This window comes from Megalobrama amblycephala, linkage group LG13, assembly GCF_018812025.1.
Source record: "Megalobrama amblycephala isolate DHTTF-2021 linkage group LG13, ASM1881202v1, whole genome shotgun sequence".
NCBI lineage: Eukaryota > Metazoa > Chordata > Actinopteri > Cypriniformes > Xenocyprididae > Megalobrama > Megalobrama amblycephala.
The window spans coordinates 5,792,030-5,813,681 of NC_063056.1; the positions used below are offsets into that span (position 1 = coordinate 5,792,030).

The following is a 21,652-nucleotide window of genomic DNA, read 5'->3' on the forward strand; positions in this document are numbered from 1 at the left end:
CTTAGTCCTGTGTCACATGTAACTTTTAGTTTTTATCATTTTTAGTCAACCTTGTCCTGTTTTTGTTTAGTCAAGTTTGAGTCAACTAAATGTCTGAGGATTTTAGTCTCGTTTTAGTCAATGGAAACTTACAACATGTGTGGCATATTTTCATCATACTGTATAATGGTTAAAAAGATTAAAAATATATGTTATTTTGCTCAATTTTAATTGCAATGATTGTTGTCATTTGGGAAATTTCTTTTTATATTTCATCAGAAGTTGCTCTTTCAACAATAAGCACAAATCAACAGAATATTGATTCATATGCATGGTTTATTTTGCCTCATCTAGTGTACAGATTTATTAAAGCCTGTCAATTATAGCCTAAGCTAAATAAACATGTGCATCTTTAAATGTATCTATATACACACTCTCACAAACACATTTTTTGCTGTCAGAGTGGATCCAGCAACAGCCGCAGATTACAGAGTATTCAAAGATTATCATGACATGGAAATGCCTATATTACTGACTATGAGATCTAAAAAAGACAAAACAATTTTCTGTTATTTTGCTCAATTTTAATTGCAATGATTGTTGTCATTTGGGAAATTTCTTTTTATATTTCATCAGAAGTTGCTCTTTCAACAATAAGCACAAATCAACAGAATATTGATTCATATGCATGGTTTATTTTACCTCATCTAGTGTACAGATTTATTAAAGCCTATCAATTATAGCCTAAGCTAAATAAACACCAAAGACTTTAGATATACACTCGCTCTGTCTACATAATGAAAACGGGTAAAAGAAAAACCTACTCTCAAATATTATAACAGAGAAATTCCTAATAGTAAATCCAATAATTCCAAGTTGCATTAATCTTTCTCCATTAAAACAACGGCAAAAAAGACCGTACATATTGCCACACAGAGGTTGCGTAAGTACAATCAGCAACCACAATCGCAAACAATACAGTCGAGATCCATGACAGAACACAGACTGGCTGAATGACGCTTTCATTTAAGCAGAACTCCTCAACTGGAGATCGCTAAACTTCAGTACAGGGCTTGATTTCTCATGAAACTGTATGTCAGCGTTTTCAGATCATGGCGCCTCGGCAAAGAGTCTGGCTGCCAGATTGCATAAAGCCCAGAAAAGCTCTGATTGGGATTTGAGAACTCTTGATATCTGGCAACCGCAAACATGAACGCTCACCTAATAGAGTCTTGTACAGAAGTCTGGGATGTTTTGGTTCCTCTTTTTTCATCAAAAAGAAGTTTTTGGTAACATTTTCATTCATTTAACTACATTTTAGTTTTGTCTTTTTTCGTCAACAATATGGCATGTTGATATAGTCACAGTTATCGTTTAATGGCCTTACTATCGTCTCATCATCGTCTTTTCTTAGGGTACGTTTACACGACAACAAAATGCTTAAACCAGAGAGGTTTTTCCTTTGAGTTTTCTGCGTACAGACGACACCATTGTCAAAACGATCCCCATTCATACGAATCCGTGAAAATTACTAAAAACGCTGTATTCTGCTGGCAGGCCATTCGATGACGATGAAACACTTCTGACTGAACATGTAATGAGCATGTGCATGACATCATCTTTTCACAGATTCGCGTTTTTGTTGTTTACACAGAGATCGTTTTCAAAAACTTGCACTTTTAAACCCGTTTTCAAAAGTTTGTGTTTTCAGGCCAAATGAGCGGCCAAAACGCAAAAAAAGTTTTCCGTTTTTAGTTGAAAACAGTGTTGTGTAAATGGCCCCTTAGTCAGGGGAAAAACTTTGTTGATAAACAAAATTAACACTAGATCAAAGCTGAATTTTCAGCATCATTATTCCAGTCTTCAGTGTCACATGATCCTTCAGAAATCATTCTAATATGATGATTTGCTGCTCAAGAGAACATTTCTGAAAAGAGTTCATATATTTTTTGTAAACCAAGACACTTTTTTAGGAGTCTTTTCTAATATTATAAATAGCTTTACAGTCACTAAATTTAATGCATCTTTGCTGAATAAAATTTCTTACTGACCCCAAATTTCTGCATAGTAGTGTATATAATCCATTCATACATAAATGTATCTGTATACACACTCTCACAAACACATTTTTTGCTGTCAGAGTGGATCCAGCAACAGCCGCAGATTACAGAGTATTCAAAGATTATCATGACATGGAAATGCCTATATTACTGACTATGAGATCCAAAAAAGACAAAACAATTGTGCACTGCGTATTTGAGGAGCCCAAAGCCATATGAGACAGACACTCTGAAACACTCACATACTCTGAAATGAGATGAAACATTTCAATTCACACTTAAAGAAAACAGAAAAAAGTAATCTGTATTGAAACAGGAGTTTCAATGCCAGTGAATTTGTTATTTCCCACATGTTACAACATGAAATCCAAAACCAACATCAATGAGGCGGTTTATGACCAGCCATTAGTAATAAAAACTAAATATGTAAATAATTTAGTTCTGGGACTGTAACCTACAGTCTGTTAACTGAACGACTAAAAGCAGCATAAATCTTCTCCAGGAGTCAGTCAAATTCACAGACACGGTCACAGAAGCTCCTCTCGGTCATTCAGATCCTTTAGCTCCCAGATCCTTTAGTACGTACATGACGTATTAATCAGAAGCACTGATCTGAAAGACCATTTTTAGACGATCATTCTGAACTTCATGCTATTTTTCGCTTGATAATAGTCAGTGTTTGTGCATGTCAGTAGGCTTCACTGTCACTCATACATGCAGAAACATCGAATCATCTCAGCACAGTAACAAATGTCAGGACTGGATATTTCTCATGTTTTTTACCCATGAGTCTCCACAAATCAGGGTTGATTTGAGATGCATTTTAAAATCACTATTGCTGAAAATGAACTGAAGTAGCAAACAGAATGCAGAACTGTCATTTGAATTTATTTATCCGAGCACAATAAGCTGAGCACAAGGTGCTGTTTTGCAAAATTAACATCTGTTCTAATGACTGTTAATTGTTTGGACAGTATTGAAGATAGTTTACATGAAATATAATAGGGAATTAAAAAAAAAAAAAAAAAAAAAAAAAAAAAAAAAAAAAATATATATATATATATATATATATATATATATATATATATATATATATATATATATATATATATATATATATATATATATATATATATATATATATATATATATATATAGTATGCATTTATAAAACGGGGTGAATATTCATTTCATGCTGACTTTAAGCTAATAAAAATCCTCTGTTGTGTGAATTACAATGCAGAAAATTCTTCCTATTATTCCAATTCAACATGCTGTATTCTAAATAATTTTCAAATGAATTTAAATGAACTCATGAACTGAAAAGTAGACACACAGATACGGTCTAAAACATGCTTGCATCATAAAGAGAGACATGCCTTATGTGCACTTTCCATAGACATGATTTTTATACAATACAAACTGTACATTCTGTCCCCTAACCCTACCTCTACCACAGAATTTTTTTGCATTTAAACAAATAAAATAAATAAATAAATAAAATAGGATGCTCTATAGGCTGATTTCCTCATGGGGACCAAAAAATGTCCCCACAAGATCCAAATTTTCTGGTATTACTAACCTTACCATCCATTTTGTCCACACAATATAGGGAACACCTGACCCCTCAAACACACACACATTCCAGAGGAAACTGGTTGCTTTATTCATACACAGACCAAGAGAACGAGACAGATGATATTGAATATTATTCCAACTATTCCATGGAGTTGTCCAGGAACACGGAGATTAATCTGAAATATATCCGTGTTCCAGCCCTCGATCCAGGAATAATAGTATGGTCATCTGCTGTCACAGTCTCAGCTTCTGTAAGATCCTCCGCTCAATGACTTCAGCATCTCTGCTGCACAAAGCTGAATTTGTCTCTACTGTGACAGAGTAACACCACTAGATTCTTACCATCTCTGCAGAAGTCGAGAATGAGGTGGCCAACTCACCTCAAGAACACACTGATTTAATGTATATATTTATATATATGAGCAATATCACACGAGTAGCCACGCGATCTGGCTGTGTATCAGCATGCTGTGATTACCTATGGCATTGTGATTACATACAGCAATGAATTGTCTTTAAAAACTCTCTTTTGTGAGAAACTACTTCCTTCTGCCACGGATTCAAATCTCAAGTTGACAGTTTAACAGTTGAGACCAAACCTCCGTTACTAATTCTAATACGTCACTTTAGATCTAGTAACGAAGGAACGAGTCGCTTCATTGAAACTGTAATATGTAGAGTATTATGAGAGAGATTGTGAGTGTATTACCTGCATCTAACTGATATTCTTCACGTCAAACTTATATTCATAATCACAAAATCAGATTGAATGTCCACTGAGGAAAGCAATATCTTTGTCTTTGTCCTTTTAACATTTGAGAGGATTTCCCATCACAGCACTAGTAAATGCATTTGTCAGTTGCGTCTCGTAAGATGTTGTTTAAAGTAAAAACAACATCCTTGTTTCCTTGTTTCAGTCCGTTTCAATATAAAAGTCTTTGCGATTGACTGACTCACTCAAAAAGACCGTCTTTGCCGCCATCTAATGGCATATTAATGTAACTTTCACTGAAGTCAAAATCATTAATGGACTCTTTCTCAATACCAAAAAATGTTTTTAATATAAGATATTTATTGAACAATAATATTTAAAATCAACAACTATAGCCATTATAACAGTATAAGTAGTACAATAAGAAATAAAACAGCAAACAGTTAGCACTCTAGTTAGTACATGATTTAATTTCAATGTAAATATAAAGTTATGAAACATAATATAACCCTTAAGCCAAATCTATTTGCTCTGGAACAAGTAATAGATTAATAAGACCAAAGACTGCCCGTTTGATATACCCAAAAAGAATTATACCTCATGTTTAAACACTATCTACACAAATTCCCGAAAGACTGGCCGAGATGAAGCTGTTCTCTGCGGATACATGAGCGCTGAACGGTCGCTGTGTTGTAAATTGCATATCTGAGGTCTAAACAACTATTTTCTTGTGTAAAATACTCATAAAACTACATTCTGTTACAAAATAACAGTAGTATCTATAAAAATACAGTGGGTTTGCTCATCCGCCATGACACTTGCTGTGAGAATGCTGACAGCGGAGTGATTCACACGGTGAAACGGTTCCCGTGGTGATACTGGTAGAATATTGCATGGCTGGAAACACCTCTCAGCCAATCAGATTCAAGAACCAGAAAGAACTGTTGTGTGTGTATATATACTGTACTGTATATAAAATTATAAGTATATAAATAAAGTAATAATACTAAAAAACGTTCAAATAATGAATCATTTGGCCTAGCCTACTCCAGATTGCTATGGAGGAAGAAAATGTTACTGATGGACTGCGGTGAACTTCATTTGTTGTCCTTTCTTGTTACGAGGCAAATCCTGCGCTGTATTTTTTGACCACCCACTCCCACCTGCAGTAAAGGTAAAATTGCCCACTCCCGCCAGATTTTCATTGAGTCCCGTAGGACCCCAATCCAAATGCAGCCCTCTAACTTGTATTTTATCAAAAAGACATATGCAAAAAAGTGTGAGGCCTGGTTGAGTTAAGTTAGTAGTGTGTTGAAACTTGCGGGCGTGACATTTCCCAAACACACTCGAAGCAGTAGATCAATCATAACACATGGTTCAGCTGACCAATCAGAGCATATTGTGCTTTTCAGAAGGAGGGGCTTCATAGAGACTAGAAGAACTAAACAGAGCGTTACTGACAGACTGGGAAGAGAGAGGAGCTGCATCTGTAAAAAAATATATATAAATAAATAAAATAAAATAAAATAAATAATTTTAAAAAAGGGCATAACAGGTCTTCTTTAAGTGAGTAGGATTAATTCAAGCTAAACAGCAGTGCAGAAAACACCGTCAGTACCAGGGACGTGCACAGGAATTTTGAGGGGCAGTTGCTCTGACCTAAAAAAAGGGCTCTCCCCTACCAACAAGTCATGTCTCATAAGTCGTCTCATCCGACAACCGCGACAATCTCCTTCTAGTGCCGCTCATGCAGGCTCAGCTCAGGTGCCGGTCGCGTGCAGCGCTGCAGCCGCGTAAACAGAGTTTGCCCTTCCCCTACTGACTTTCACTTTAGGACGGATGCCCGAATATGGAAGTGAATGAGGCTTTGCGATTTTTTTATTTTTTATTTTTTTTTATCTAGGCCTACGTGAAATTCTGCATCCATTGTATGATTTCTTTATTTATTTTTTCCACCTCGGAAGGGCAAAGTGAGTCGAGAAGGGCATATGGGCAGTTGCCCGGGCAACCTGAGCAACCCCCCTGTGCACGTCCCTGGTCAGTACGGTGTATTTCACTGTGTTTTGCAAAAGGATGATTTTCAAGATCTGCTAACAGAACCAAATGCAACGCATGTATATGAAATGCACTTTCAACAGCATGTTAATTAAGTATGTTCAGTGGGACTACACACTTTTGTGATGTAGTGATGCTTCCCTGAGCAAACATCACCAAAAACCAAAAGGCAATGTCATGACTGCACATTGGCATGTGTTGTGTTGGAGCCTGGGTGTTTTGGTGGGGGGCAGATTCACAGGCCTTCATTATCACAGACATCAGTAGCTTGACCACAGTTCAGGTTTTACATAGTGCAACTAATAGTCTTTTTTTTGTAACTTTTCTGTTCAATGCCATTATCTGTGCACATCCGGCTGACTCATCACTGCCCGAGCGTGCCCACCGCGCTCAAACACACACACACACACACACACACACACACACACACACACACACACACACACACACAGGTGCTTTAACAAACTTTGATGTCAGTGGAAACGTGACTGATGTTTATATTTAAAGATGGGCCCTGCATCATGGATGAATCTCTTGATAAAATTTCCACCATCAGCACGAGCTTGCTGAGATCTGAGACACTCATGAATGTGTACACTACTGTTCAAAAACTTGGGCTCAGTACAATTTTTGTACTGCAAGGCAATTCAGCAAGGCTGCATTAAATTGATCAAAAGTGACAGTAAATACAGTTACAATAAATGTTACAAAGATTTCTATTTTAAATAAATGGCCGTCCAAATATATATATATATATATATTTTATTTATTATTATTATTATTTATTATTATTATTATTTATTTTTTTTTTTTTTAAATCATGATTCCCACAAAAATATGAAGCAGCACAACCATTTTCATTTTCACTGATAAGAAGAAATGTTTCTTGAACACTTTGCTGTAACACTGACCTCTCAGGCTGGATCTGTTAACACTCTTTTCCATCAAAGACATTGGATTGATGGGCAACTAGAATGTTAAAAGTTGCTTTTTGTGTGATGTAATTTGAACTGTATTTACATATTCATCTAAACGCTGCTCTCAGGATGTTCGCAACATTATTTTGCTGCAAAGGCATTTCAAACTTTTACCCCCAAGCGAAGAATGAAAAAGAACTTTGCTGCGAGTATATCAGGGCCTTAAATTACACTAGTCGGCTTGAAAACAGAAGTCTGGGATAGGATTCATAGGACTCAAGTATATTTTGCATAATATTACTTAAATGATCGATGATGACAAAGAGAAAATGAGTCAGATAATTTAATATCTTGATTATCCCATGGTGACCAGCTAGTTGGTCAGACTAGTTCTTAAGTTAAATCTAGAGAGACTAATATGGGGAAGAGACAAATTAAAAAAAATTACACAGAAAATTATACTTATGATTTGGGGAAAAGGAATAAACCATAGTGGTTGAGACAGCTCTGCAGTAAGCCAGTGTGGTTAAGAGATTTCTTTGATAAAAACAAAACTGAAACCGCGTGGTGAGAGTAGTGGGTTTGAGTGAACCCGAGGTCGAGGACCAAATTAACTGAGTGCGGACAGGAGGGTCAGTCCTAGAGCTCTTCCTGGCCAATTTTAGGTGAAAAATTGGATCTGTTGGAGACGTCCAACAGTTCACAGTGCATTAACTAATGCTAACAAAATTTTAAAAATGTATTAGTAAATGTTGAAATTAACGTTAACAAAGATTAATAAATGCTGTAGAAGTGCAGTTCATTATTAGTTCATGTTAATTAATGTAGTTAACTAATTAACATTATTGTTAAGTTACCGTTTATGTTCACTTAAAACATAACCTACTATGTTTACTAGGATACTCACTGAGACGGGCATTTTTATATCTATATAATTTTGTGTGAATTTGCCCATTCAAGCGCAAGAAGACATGAAGAGAACTCAATTTAGTATTAGTGCGCTGTCTGAGATGCGGCTTTCTGGCGCGCTTCAGTTGTTTTAACTTCACATGCAGCGAGTGAGTAATGAATTAAGTTCCATTTCACATCTTTTTGCACTTGAACTGTTAACTGTTAACTGTTCCGAGCGTCGTTGAAGTTTGTTCACGCTCATCTTCTCACAATACTGCATTGTTAGAATTCATAAAAAATGCCAACTTGATTGACAACGTTTCATATACTCGCCAACGCCGATTTTTACTCACATTTGGCGCTTGCCGAGTGTTAATAGGTCATGCTTGAACATAATCAGTACTGGTTAATCTCTAATTCATGACATCCCCAAGAACCTTGATTTCCCATCTGCTTCTTACCTGAACCGTAGAGCTGATCTCAGCAGCAAAGCCTCCGGTCACTGGAGCCTCATGACTGACGAGCAGCCGACCCGTCTTCACCACCGACTGGAAGGAAAGAGAACATAAGCTGAAACACAACTGAATTCAGAAAGCACCCAAAGAGCTGAAAATCAGATGATTTTATAACACCACACTAGCAAATCAAGTCTATTTTTAGACATGGATATGCGCACAAGTGTTTGTGTTCAGACAAAAGGGTTGGGTCCATATTATTTCAGCTCATGACCATAACACCAAAACCTAAAATCTCAACAACAAACAGACAGTTTTATTGTCAGATCAGGCATAGATGCATTTTTAAACTCCTAAATCTTAACGTAGCTTTCACTTTTCACAGCATACTTCTTGAGTTCTGCTGAAATGCAGCACACTGTAGCAAGGTACCAAATTCGCAAAACATTGTTTACTCAAGCCCAAAGTATTCTTCAGCTGTCCGTGTTATACAACATCATCAGGAGGCTCTGCAGTAAATAAAGCATCCTATCCTTCTCTATCGTTTTTGTTTTGGTTCTTGATTTAAACTTTTGCATGCAATGGTGGATGCGCTACTTTTCTTCTTCTATCCTTCTAAGTGAATGTCCTGTAAATGACATGACTCAGTGCTGCCCTCTGACATCTGGTAGAGTATAAAAAGCATTTGTACCACGTATGCGTAAAACTCGTCCATCCGCACTTGAGTATACTTTGAAAGATAAGCAGACACGACTGTGAGTGAGATGGAGCGGAAGGTGAAAAAAATGTATACCCGGACCTTAAGAGATTACTTATTTTTTTGTAACAGTACCGTACATCCTGATAGGGCAACCAGTGTTTGATTCCGGCTTGAGTCACTCATTTCCAATTCCAATGAATCAAAGGTGAGGTTTTTAAAATGGCAAAATGTGATATTCAAATCAGAACACAGAAACCTTCCTGTCTGAGGTATCTGGAAATGGTGCAAGCCCGAATTGAACTGAAGCACTGAAGCTCAATGCATTTGAGCAGCACCATTTGCTGCTGATTAAGAATTTTGTTTGATGTTCATACTTCAATTTCAATGGTCATTATGACTTCAGTTAAATAGCCTTTCAGTTAGCCTGATAAAAATAAACAGCAGGACGCAGCTGCAAAGCCCTGACCCAACATCTGCAGGACTCATCAGAATCTACGAGGTATAAAACTTACAAATCCTGCCGCAAAGCCAGCTCTTCAAAAGGAGAAAAACAGGTGCAAAACAGCAGATCGCAAGAGCACTCATCCTTGCGCTGGTGGTCAGGCATTTCCTGCAGAAAGATTTTGGTTTGTACTGTAATCCGAGTAATTATATAAAAGTCTTGATCTTATTTGAGATAAAAAAGGACATAAATGTTTGGCGTTTCATGAATGCGCATCTGCTGAGAAGAATGTGAAGAGGTCTAGTTATTGAGGTGGAAGTTCAGCAGGTCTCTGTGGAGCTCCACAAAGACACAGAAGAAACTACACCTACAACATCCGCAGCAGGCCATTTCCTTCAATGTGTGGCCAATGTTATAATTAAAATGTTCATTTCAGTCATCATACAGATTGGTATTGTTTTTTCAGCACTTAAATGGACAAACAGGCCATACATTACCAATTCACTAAGTAAACATCCTTCAAAGTTGAGATGTCATGAAACTCATGAACTCTGGCAAACCCACTGACTAGTTCTTCTTTTAAAGCGCTCATAGTAACAGTGACAAATTGCTAATAAAACACTTTCCCAGTAGACTTATAAACTGAAGAATTACTCCCAGAAGTAAGATTATATGTGGCCAGAAGCCACTAATTTCTCAGATCTTGCAGTTTTAACCCTATAATGCATAAAGGGGGTCAAATTGACTCGGCATGTTGTGATTTTTGAAATATTTTAATCAATGAAAACATTTATTTGATATTCCATGAATTCCTCAAAAAAAAAAAACTTGTTTCTGACCCTCATCAATGTCATTTTCATATTTCTTGGTCATAGGATGGGGATTTTTTTTTTTTTTTTTAAATCTGTATTCATTTCCTATGGAATTTTAACTCAACATAGTATTTTCTGATACATTTTTGTCAATAATATTTTTTTCTTGAAACTTTATGGATTACTTAAAAATCTGTTGTGACTTTTTTGCCCTGAACCAAGAATTTGCCTCAGACACCAACCCCGTGTCTGAATTAGGGTTGTCAAAAGTACATGTAGCGACTTCGAAATTTCGACTGAAATTTTAAAAATGTGATGATACCAGCATTTCCCCCTAGCATTTTGAGCGCTGTTGAGGGGATTCTTAAACACCTCTGATTGGCCATAGTGTTTTTACGCACTCAACAGATAGGTCTGTGATTGGCTAAAATGATCAACGCTTCAAAAACATGTTGTAAATAGTCATCAATGACGCTCTTTACCGAGCACTTAAACAGATGGGAGAGCTTGAAAGCAGGCTTCCATCTTAAGTTTGTGCAGCCAAAAAGTTATTGTGTTTATTTATTTCATCTGACCATAGAACGTTTGAAAACTAACTGACATTACTGAAACTTCAAATGGGATGGGTTATATAGTCAGATGAAACAAAACAAAAAAATGTTTTTGTTTTTTTTGGCAGCAAACACTTGAGTTGAGTTTGGTGCACACCGGGATAAAAAATTACCCCATGTGTACAATGAAATATACTGCTGGATCTTTAATATTGTGGGCCTATTTTTCTGCTGGAGGTCCTGCACATCTTGTTGAGATACATGGTATCATGGATTCTATCAAATACCAACAGATCTTCCAACAGGACAATGATCCAAAATAAACATCAAAATCAAAACTGGTCACTGAGCACAAAACCAAACTTCTGCCATGGTCATCCCAGTTCTGTGACCTGAATCCTATAGAGTATAGACAATGAGTGGGTTGAACTGATAAAGCACCAACATGGAGCTGGAAATCTGAAGGATCTGGAAAGATACTGTATAGAAGAACGGTCTCTAATCTCTTGTCAGGTGTTCTCCAAACTCATCAGGCATTATAGGAGCGTGATTTTTTTTAGTCCATCTCCTATCCTGAAGCCCATCTGAAGCCTATAAACAGTCTTCATGTATTTCACAACACTTCAGCTTGTGATTCTTAAGTGCGGGTCATTTTTTAGGATTCTTTACCTAACCTAAGTCTCTGACATTTTGCACCTCTGGAGACTCCAGGTAGGTTGCAGTTCTGGAAAATGGTGGAGCTCGAGACTAAAGGGTTCCTGATGGTTTCACACTTAATTCTTGACCTTAATTCTTTTGCAGTTAACATGTGTCTTTTCTTTTCCACCTGTTTTTGTCTGACCCTGCTGACCCAGTGAGCATTTCACTGTCCAACGGTCATGCTTTAACTTTGCAGTTTCCACTATTGCATTACTATTGCATTCTTCTCATGAGTATTTAATAATTTTTGTCTTTTCAGTCTGAGTTAAAACTCTTTTTTGGCTCATTTTGCCTGTAAAAGAAAACCTGCCTAATAATTCTGCACACCTGAATATAAGGCATTTTTCATTTCCAGCCTTCATGAACAATTACATATCAAATGATTACATCCAAAATTAATAGTAGTTATTAAGATTGATGTGGTTTGGAATTGGTAAAATGTGCTTGGAAAATGTAGAAAATAATGTTGAAAAAAAAAAAAAATCAACTGCACACGGTGTACAAAGAAATTTGACTTTGGACATGACAGTTAAATGAAGAATAATGAATGATTTAACAATAATTCCACACCTCATAACCAATTTGGTCAAACGCCAGAGACTTCGAGTTACTGTAACTGTTTCTGATGCCTCAAATACCAGCGGATTGAGACATGCACAGCGGCAGAATCTTGAGGTTGTGTGCTAGCAAGGGTGTGAGATTTCGATAAGACAGCAAATATGCAAGGGTGTGACTGAAGACATTTTTTTATAGCTGTCCCACAACAGTCAGAGCTCTCTGTGACACTGCAGCACGACAAAAAGACACAGTATTATTACAGACACATTTCTGTTCTGATTGAGTTTTAGATGTTTTTTTAAGACAGACCTGGCCAGGAAACAGCGACCAGATTCAGACAGCATTAGATCAGGGCCAAAACGCCGCAGGTGTGCTCTTCCACTGAACAAACTTAACTTGCATTACTGTGGCGGTGATAAACCTCAGCACTCAAGGGAGTGATAGAGTTTCCTTCTAATGTCCATGCCATTAAACCAGAGGTTATTCAAGTAGCTAGATATAAAAACGTAGACAGTTTAACTATCATGCTCAGCAAGATTCTTCAAACTTTTCATCTGTAATTACAGTGTTTGAACTGAAAGAGAAACTGACTATAGAAGATGGTAATGTCTTCTACATCCCCCTTTTTTACACAGATTTTTTTTTTACAGAGTATGTTTGAAGCCTTACACTACACTGGATGTGATGCGATGCGACAAATTCCCAACAGATTTTTAAATGTTTTTGAAAGAAGTTTATGAATCACCAAATTGAAAGAATGAAAATGTTTATGCTCACCAAGGCTGCATTTATTTAATGAAAAATATAGTAAAAACAGTAATATTGTGAAGTATTATTGCAATTTAAAATTTCTATTTGAATAAATGTTAAAATGTCAACGTTGCATTGAAAACTGACCCACAAAATTAAGCACTAAAATTACTAAAAATAAATAAATAAAACTGAACTAAAAATAAATTGAACCTAAACAATGTTATAAAAAATAATGACATTAAATGAACATTAAATGATTAAAAATTAAACTAAAATTAAAATGAAAACTGAATATAAAAGCATTTAAAATAATAAAAACTGTAAAATAATTTTGCAGAAGCTTTAAATATTACTTTATTTTAGTTTTGCTTGTTTTTAGTTTCTCATTTACCTTACATTTTAGTTTTTCATTTACCTGTTATACAATCATTTTAGATTATCATTTTAATTAAACTCTTATTATGTTGGATTGGACCCTAGCAGATCTTCAACCACAAACTGTTATTTCGACCAAATAATGTCAAGGAGGAAGAAAGGTCAAAATCCATAATGAAGGTTCACCAGACAGTACAAGAAACAAGGAATTTTGCTGTAGATACAGCATTCATCAGCATTAGCCCCTGAGTTAACGCGAAAAACTCTCCAGATAAAGCTCATGAGTTAGGTGAAAGAGATGTGTGGCACTTGCTAACCCGGTCAACCCACCCAGCAGCATCAGGAGTGAACAGAGTGTCAGGGAAAATCCTGAAGAGGCACAGCACATACCACAGATAGTTCAGACGCAAACAACCGTCGACTGTTATTACTGTATCACGGGACAGAACTTCACTTCCCCGGAGCGAGACTCTACAGTGACCGATTGAAACGGCTTGGCTGTTTTCCAGAAATACCTCAGGTGACGTACTGAAAAGGCTAATGGCAAATCACACCATTAATGGATGATTGAGGTTGAATGCTATAATGATAAGACGGCGTCACTGCCCAGGTGATTTTCCTATGGAATGATGCTAGCCAATCACAACAGGGGCGTCGTTTCAGACGACAAAATATTGGCTTAAATTATAAATGGACTTGAGGGGATACAAATACCCATTTAAATGTAGCGTAAGTGTGCAAATACTTCTCAGGGACACTGTAGATGCCACAGAGCTAATAGACACCACATAACAGCCACACAACACCCATTAATATTTAATGGGCTCATTTAAGAAATATGTAACTAAACAGGCATTGAAAGTAAGCATATGCTCACCATGGCTGCATTTTGGTATCCCACTGCCACCTGTCTAATTCAATTCCTTGTTCATACATTGTCAAAAACAGCCTTCAATTGACCAGCAAAACAGCTCAAGGAAGAAAAACTGGGAGTACAAACACAGGCCCAAAATGAAGTCATCCTATTTTGTCTTTATGAGGTTCTAGTGGCATTTTAAAACACATGTCTCTGTCTTCATGAACTGAGCAGACAACTTAATGAGAAGCTAATGTGTTGACATTAACTACGGCCTGTGGCGCGGATGACGATTTTATTGTCCAATGTGCCGTGCCTATGTATCCCGGACGGATGAATGTTTCTCATTGCCTCTCGGATTCAGAACGCCGTCCTTCTAAAAAAGGACAGAGCTAGTGGTCAGCGCTGTCATCCAACTGCTTATTTACGGATGACCTCTCAACACCAGCAGTTCAATGCGCTCATTTCAAAGACTGACTGACCCGAGATGAATAGAGAGAGGAGGCTTTTCTTGGACACTCGTACTCTCGTTTTTTCTCTCTCTCTCTCACACACAGGGAAAACACGCAAGTCGTTCACGTTCTGATGAGACTTTAACAGCAGTGAGTATCTAAACCAGAGTCATGGTGATATTTTTGTGTATTGTTGGGGCTTTAGAGTTCATGGTTATCCTAAAAAAAAGAAAGAAGAAAAAAAAGGACTTTTCTATGAAACAATTCTACAGCTGCACAATTAATCAGAATAAAACAGAAAGAGCGATATGGCTAACATTTAATTTTGAAGAAATTAAGACAGCCATAAATATTAGTATTGTAAATTTGTGGTTATAATGTAAAAAAAAAAAAACAATAATTATATTATTTTTCATTTAACAATAATAGTAATTTATTATAATTACTTATTAATTAATAATAATTGTGGCCAAATTGTGCCAAACTACAAAGCAGCACAGCAAACCTGGTGTTTTTTTTTTTTTTTAGCAATCACAACTATCCCAAAATAAATAAATAAATAAATAAATAAATAAATAAATAAAATATTGCAATTTGACCCCCTTTTTCCTATGAGCTTTTTATTTTTTTATGCATTTTTTTGCCACGTAAAATAAAACCTGTAGCTGTAGTTTGCCTTTTTTGCCAAATAACAAAGTTTTGTTCCTCCCTAGGGTCAATAAAAACAAAAATCCCCTCCGGACACTTTTGGCCAGTACTGTATAAAGTTAATTAAAACCAAAAACAGATAATATGCCTGAAGCTGAAGTTACCTCCAAAACGTCTAAATGGATGTTATTCTGGTACTGTATTTGCACCGTAAAAAAATGACTGTGAATTTAACGGTAAAATACTGTAAAAATGCTACGGCGAAAAACTATATACAGTGAATAACTATAATAGATCTAACAGTTTAATGTAATATTACAGTAAAATACCGTTAAATTTACAGTTTTTGGACGTTAAAAACAAGTCATCGTATAATTTACAGTGAAAAACCGAACTATAAAATGGACAGTAAACCAAGTGCTGTCCCATAAAACCTAAAATGTTGCTACCGTATTTTTTTTACGGTAAAGTTCTGGCAACTACAGCTGTTGTTTTTTTTTTAACCATATTTTTTTTTTTTTTACAGTGTGGATGCCAAAGCATTTTTCTGGGTCCTGAAGCAAAACCAATTCAGAACCGCTGCTTTAACAACCCCTTTAATCATCTTCATCTCCTAAATGGGCTCCGAACCATAATGTATAATGACCGCAGCGACAGCAATACAGTCTCAATATAGGCAGCTGCACAATAGCCATACAATAGCCCAAAATAATTACACGTTACTCAGGGAGCAAAAATAACACACAACCTCTGAGGTCTTTATGTCAAAGCCTTGCCGTAACAGAGCTCTCTTACCACGCGAGGGATCATAATGATGAAATGGTTTTTATTAGCGGTGCGTTTGAAAAGTACATCAATGCTTTCAGACACATTCGTGGATATTACACAACTGCGGAAAGAATCTTGTGCGGAGGGACAAACAGGAGACATTAAACATGGTCTAAAAGTGCTAGAAAGAGACATAACAGCTCACACTGAAGATTCACCATTAGAGACAATCATACGCTGCTTTAATTTCTGTTACTGTACTCTGTCATTTTTGTTTAGCGTATATTAAAAGTCAACACGAAATGGCATTCAAAGCACATTTAGGGGACACTTTAATAGGTGAACAAGTAGTGTTTTAAGAATCTGAAAGTTTTCTAGACGAGTGCAGTGAGGGGCTTTTCTCTACTCCTCTACATTATTGATTTTTGAGAATTACTGATTATTGTCATCATGAGCAGCGGGAAGCCTAATAAGCTGCATTCACACTATAATGCACGGATTTATTTGAACATATCAGATGTTTTGTTCTGTCCTTAAGACATAACTGACTGTGTTTATATAAATATTGCTTCATAAAAGCCCTTGGAAATGAAAGTTTATTTAACCGATTACAGTGTCACACACCACTGCCTGCAGAAAGCGTCCTTCAGAACAAACACACACAATGCAGACATGTCCATTTAAAAGCAGACATCTGTCAGTAAATGAGCTTCGTTTATCGAATTTATACTGCATTTCAAACGACAAAAATTATGCCTTCGTAGAGCACGTGGAAGGGAAAACTCTGAAATACTGGTGGGTGAAACCACACATTGTCAAGCAAAGTGCACGTTTCTCACAGCATATATCCTGTGTAATGAAGCCCTTGCATTTTTCTTTAACCATGAAAACCTATGCAAGTTTTTATATTTCTTTGAAGGTTTTGTGTGTGTTTGTGTTTGTAGCAAGCAGAATACACAACTGTCTCTAAACTAAACTCTTGAATTGAGTCAGAATCCCTGAAGAGAAAATTGCGATGTATCCGAGAATTGATTTTTTTCTCCCATTTTTATGCCTAGTATAGTTCAGGATGCCAAATAACTTCGACTATAGAATTGAAGAATTCAACCTGATGTGTTTGTATATCAGCGATTTTACAATGGTCCACCTAACAGATTTTAGTCTGAACTATCTGTTCAATAAACATGCAATATCGCACAAAAAGCTGGGAATGGGAATAAAGGACAGATCTGGGCGGAGAGAACGAGAAGCGGATGTTGAACGTAAGGGGTTAAAGTCCTCTCTGCCCTGTGCTCAGTACGTCTGTGCGCTTTGTTCCGCTGTGGCGGCGGTGGCGGATCCTTTACTGCATATTGTGCAGCAGGGCTGTGATTAGGACGGGCCGCTCACTGGAGGGAAATATCATGTTTACTGCTGTTCCCATACACACCCTGTACGGCACAGCGCCAGGGGTCCTGCTGGACAATCCTTTAAACTTCCTGTTGTCTTGTGGTCAATTATGTGAATATTTTTCATTTAGGGTCATGAATGTGCATGTAAAGTTTGACTTTGCACTTTGCTAAAATAATAATAAAAAAACACTTTGAAAAACAGAATTTAAAAAAAAAAATAAATAAAAATAGAAAACCTTTATTGTAGCTTGTCAAACATTAAAATATTAAATACATGAGAACTTGTTATATTGAAGACTGAATTAAGGAAAACATACTTGTTTGGTTTCACTGTCAAAAAAAAAAAAAATCAGTCAAAGAATTTTTTGGTTGTTAGTTTTTTGAATCTCAAATTCTAGAAAATACTACTTGCTGGCAGGGCCAGATTAACATAAGGGCTAGGTGGGGCTGAGGAAATTAGATTGACAAGTCATAGGTGGTTGATTTGTGTCTAATAAAATAACAAGAAAAAATGACTGGAAAATGGAAACCATGACTTATAAATCACCGTCCAATCAAAATCACTTTACAATTCGCGCCATGACATCGGGAAACGCCTCTATGCGTTATGCTATCGCATGTAGACTAGAAAATGGGAAATTGGCCTTTATTGCTTGTTCAGCCTCGCTGGTGTTCAAATGATAAAAAAGTGACAGTGGTGCGCAAAAAAGGAAAAATAAGCTTGAAAGGCAGAAAAGGGATGCTAATCTTACAGCAAAAATTCCAAAACTAACTGACTACTTCGGTTCACATAAAACATCCGAGCCAGTGGAAGACCCCGCGTGCAGCGGCAGCTCACAATTATCTTCACCCACCGACACCGTCGCCGATCTGCGTGCGTTGAAGAAGGTGAGATAGCAGCTGCAGCAAGTTATTATTCTTATAACCAGTTAAGCCCTATTCGGATGGTAATTGTTTCTCATGAAAACGTAAGGTGTTTTCAACATTTACAGGGACGAGTCGATTGATTTTATTGCCGTTTGAATTCAGAATGTCAGTGTTTTTCTCTCATCATCATCATCACCCGCATAAAAAATCCCGAATTAACCTACTGTTTTTTGATGAACACCAATGTCACATGTGACTTGTCTCCACTATCTGCCTTTGAAGTTCTGGTGCCTCCATCCGTACAACTCGACCTTGACACATTCACATCACATGTTAACACAGCGGTAGAGTTACTCACGGGACACTGCACTTATTCGCAATCACAAAAGTTCTTTATTTGCATGTGCTTTAAAGCCCTGCCAGTTAAACATGTCATTTGTGTGCTGTTCTGAGATGCGCTTTTTCTGACCCCATACACCTGAAGCGTGCACACACAGCACCTGACTACTGGACTTCATCTGTCGCGTCTGATTGTGCTATAATACTGTCAAATACACAAAAGGTTTACATAAACACAGTTGGTTATGTCTGAAGTGAGTTGAGCACGAGCGCGTGCAGGTCTTAAAGTGACAGCATCCTAATAGTTAGCATGCGGACCCTTGTCCTTAAAGGGATAGTTCACCCAAAAATTAAAATCCTGTCATCACATACTCACCTTCAAGTTGTTTTAAACCTGAATGAGTTTCTTTCTTCTGTTGAACACAAAAGAAAATATTTTGAAGAATGTGGGTAACCTAACAGTGGCTGGTCCCCATTCATTTCCATAGTAGGAAAATTTTCATTTTTGGGTGAACTATCTCTCTTAAGTATTCATGGTAAAGTAATCATTGTGGAAGTATGACTGAAGTATGACAAATGTTTTTGCTGCTTTTGGCAACCTGTTTGTTTGGACTTCATATCTGGAGTTAATGCATTAGTTTTTAATGTGTTAAATAGCATGGAATATTTAGTGTGCTTGTGCTTATATAAAATGATTTGTAGAAATATAAAAATAATAACAATTAAAAAAAATTCTTGTGGTACAAGACACTGTAGCATGGCAATCAGATGGAAAGGGGGCCCTTGGTGTTGCTATAGCCCCAGGGCCCAATGTGTTCTTAATCCGGGCCTGCTTGTTGGATACCATTTATATTTGCTCGTAGCTATACCTCAAGTGTGTAAATGATCACTACGAAGTAGTCATGACCAGGGGCCTCATTTATAAAACGTTGCACAGAAACCGTCCTAAATTTGATCTTACGATCATTTCTCAAATGTGCGTACGTGTGATTCATAGAATGAAGGTACACACAGAAAACGAGCGTACGCCTCTTTCAGAATCTATAAAATCGCAAATGATCTTGAACTTGTGCGCAGCTGAACAGTTTCAGTTCTCCGCATTTTAAGCGACACTTAATTAATGTCATTTACATATTAAAGCTCAACAGTCATCGTCCAAATCCTTGGCAAACTGCAAGAATAGATTTCCAAAAACCTGCGGTAATCTGACAATGAAAAGTGCGTACGTTTGCTCAGACCCTGACGTGGCTCTAAGCACATTTCCACGTCTAAGACCGTTTTTATAAATATGAGCGTTGGCGAGGATTTAAGCATACTCACACTATAAGATCAAATCTGTGCGCACGGTTTATAAATGAGGGCTTGACATTACCTTTTTTGCTCACCAGCCACTGTGGCTAATGGATTTCCACTGGACACAACCTGGCCATTGATACCATGGGAAAAAACTGCCATATAGATATTTATAATATCTCATAATTTGGCAGCAGGTATTTTAGGCTGCTGTCACTTTAAGACCTGACACACTGATCCATTATACTGTTACACATATGCGTCTTCTTTCTCAACTGTTTACGTTCACTTAAAACATAACTGACTGTGTTTACGTGAATACTAGGGGTGTAACGATACGCTCAGGTCACGATACGGTACGTATCTCGATACAGAGTTCACGATACGATACGTATCACGATATTTTGAACAAAAAATAACATAAAAACTGAAATTCAAACAAGATTTATTAAAAAAAACATGAACAAATTTCAATAATTTTCCTTGTTGTACATACAAGATCACATTTCAATAAAATAAATAAATATAAAATTTTAATAAAAACCTTCTGTATTCAAATTAACAGTTGAATAGGGCTGTCTGTCACTGAAAAAAAATGTTAAATTTAACATGAACTTAGAATTATGAATAGGGGCCGTTCACATATCGCGTCTAAAAACGCGTGGAAGGCGCGGCCGCACCGCTTCTCCTTCTTTCCAAAGCGATTGCGCTCCCGTGGCGTCGGTCGTTGCTATGCAACCATGAACTGAGCTCTCCAAGAGGATCAGGATGTTTCTGCAAAGGATAAATTATTTCTAGCCCTTGCATTAGTTTTACTACGAGATATATTGATGGAGATAAGATATAAAAACCACCATGAACAGCTATGATCAGCTATGATCAGCTGTTCGGCTGAGCTTTTGATGTTTTGTTACGGAAAGGCCATAGCTGATCGGTTGATTCTTGTCACACGACCTGCGGTGCGCTTGCGGCATTCTGAGAAGTTGAGAATTGCATGCGCGTCGCGACCGCGTTGATCCCATTATGAGCGCGCCTGCCGCCCGGCTACATTTGAAAATAATAACTGACTTGCACGCGGAAAAGACGCAATATGTGAACGGCCCCTAACTTAAAGCAAAGCATCGCAAGCGTCTTTTGCTTTTCTGTGAGCACAGCTGTTGCTGTGCACTGCGGTGAAAGAAAGTCACTACTTTTCTCACGCGACCATGCAAGAGACTGACATGAGAAACGTTTAAACCTGCTTGCAAGATTCAATGTGTGCCCGAAACACTTACTGAACTAGAGAGCTGATTGAGACACACCATCTACGATAAATCGTTACACCCCTAATACTTATAGTAATTTAAAAATGTGGTAGCATTGGATCTGGACAGGAAGGATAACTCTGGGAGTTGGAAGGGGTGTGTCGCGATTCTGCCTTCTCACATCGCGATACAGGTTCGTGGACCTGCGTATCGCGATTTCGGTTTCATATCGCATATCGTTACAGCCCTAGTGAATA

General features: G+C 37.1%; 1 protein-coding gene across 2 annotated transcripts in view; it reads right to left on the bottom strand.

Moving 5' to 3' along the window:
- The window catches only part of bckdhb (branched chain keto acid dehydrogenase E1 subunit beta), a 95,332-nt gene that overhangs the window by 5,710 nt on the left and 67,970 nt on the right, over positions 1-21,652 (bottom strand). For both annotated transcript variants that reach the window (XM_048152175.1, XM_048152174.1), the window contains exon 9: positions 8,654-8,740. In XM_048152175.1, the coding sequence (XP_048008132.1) occupies positions 8,654-8,740 (87 nt within the window). The remainder of the gene's footprint in view (positions 1-8,653; positions 8,741-21,652) is intronic.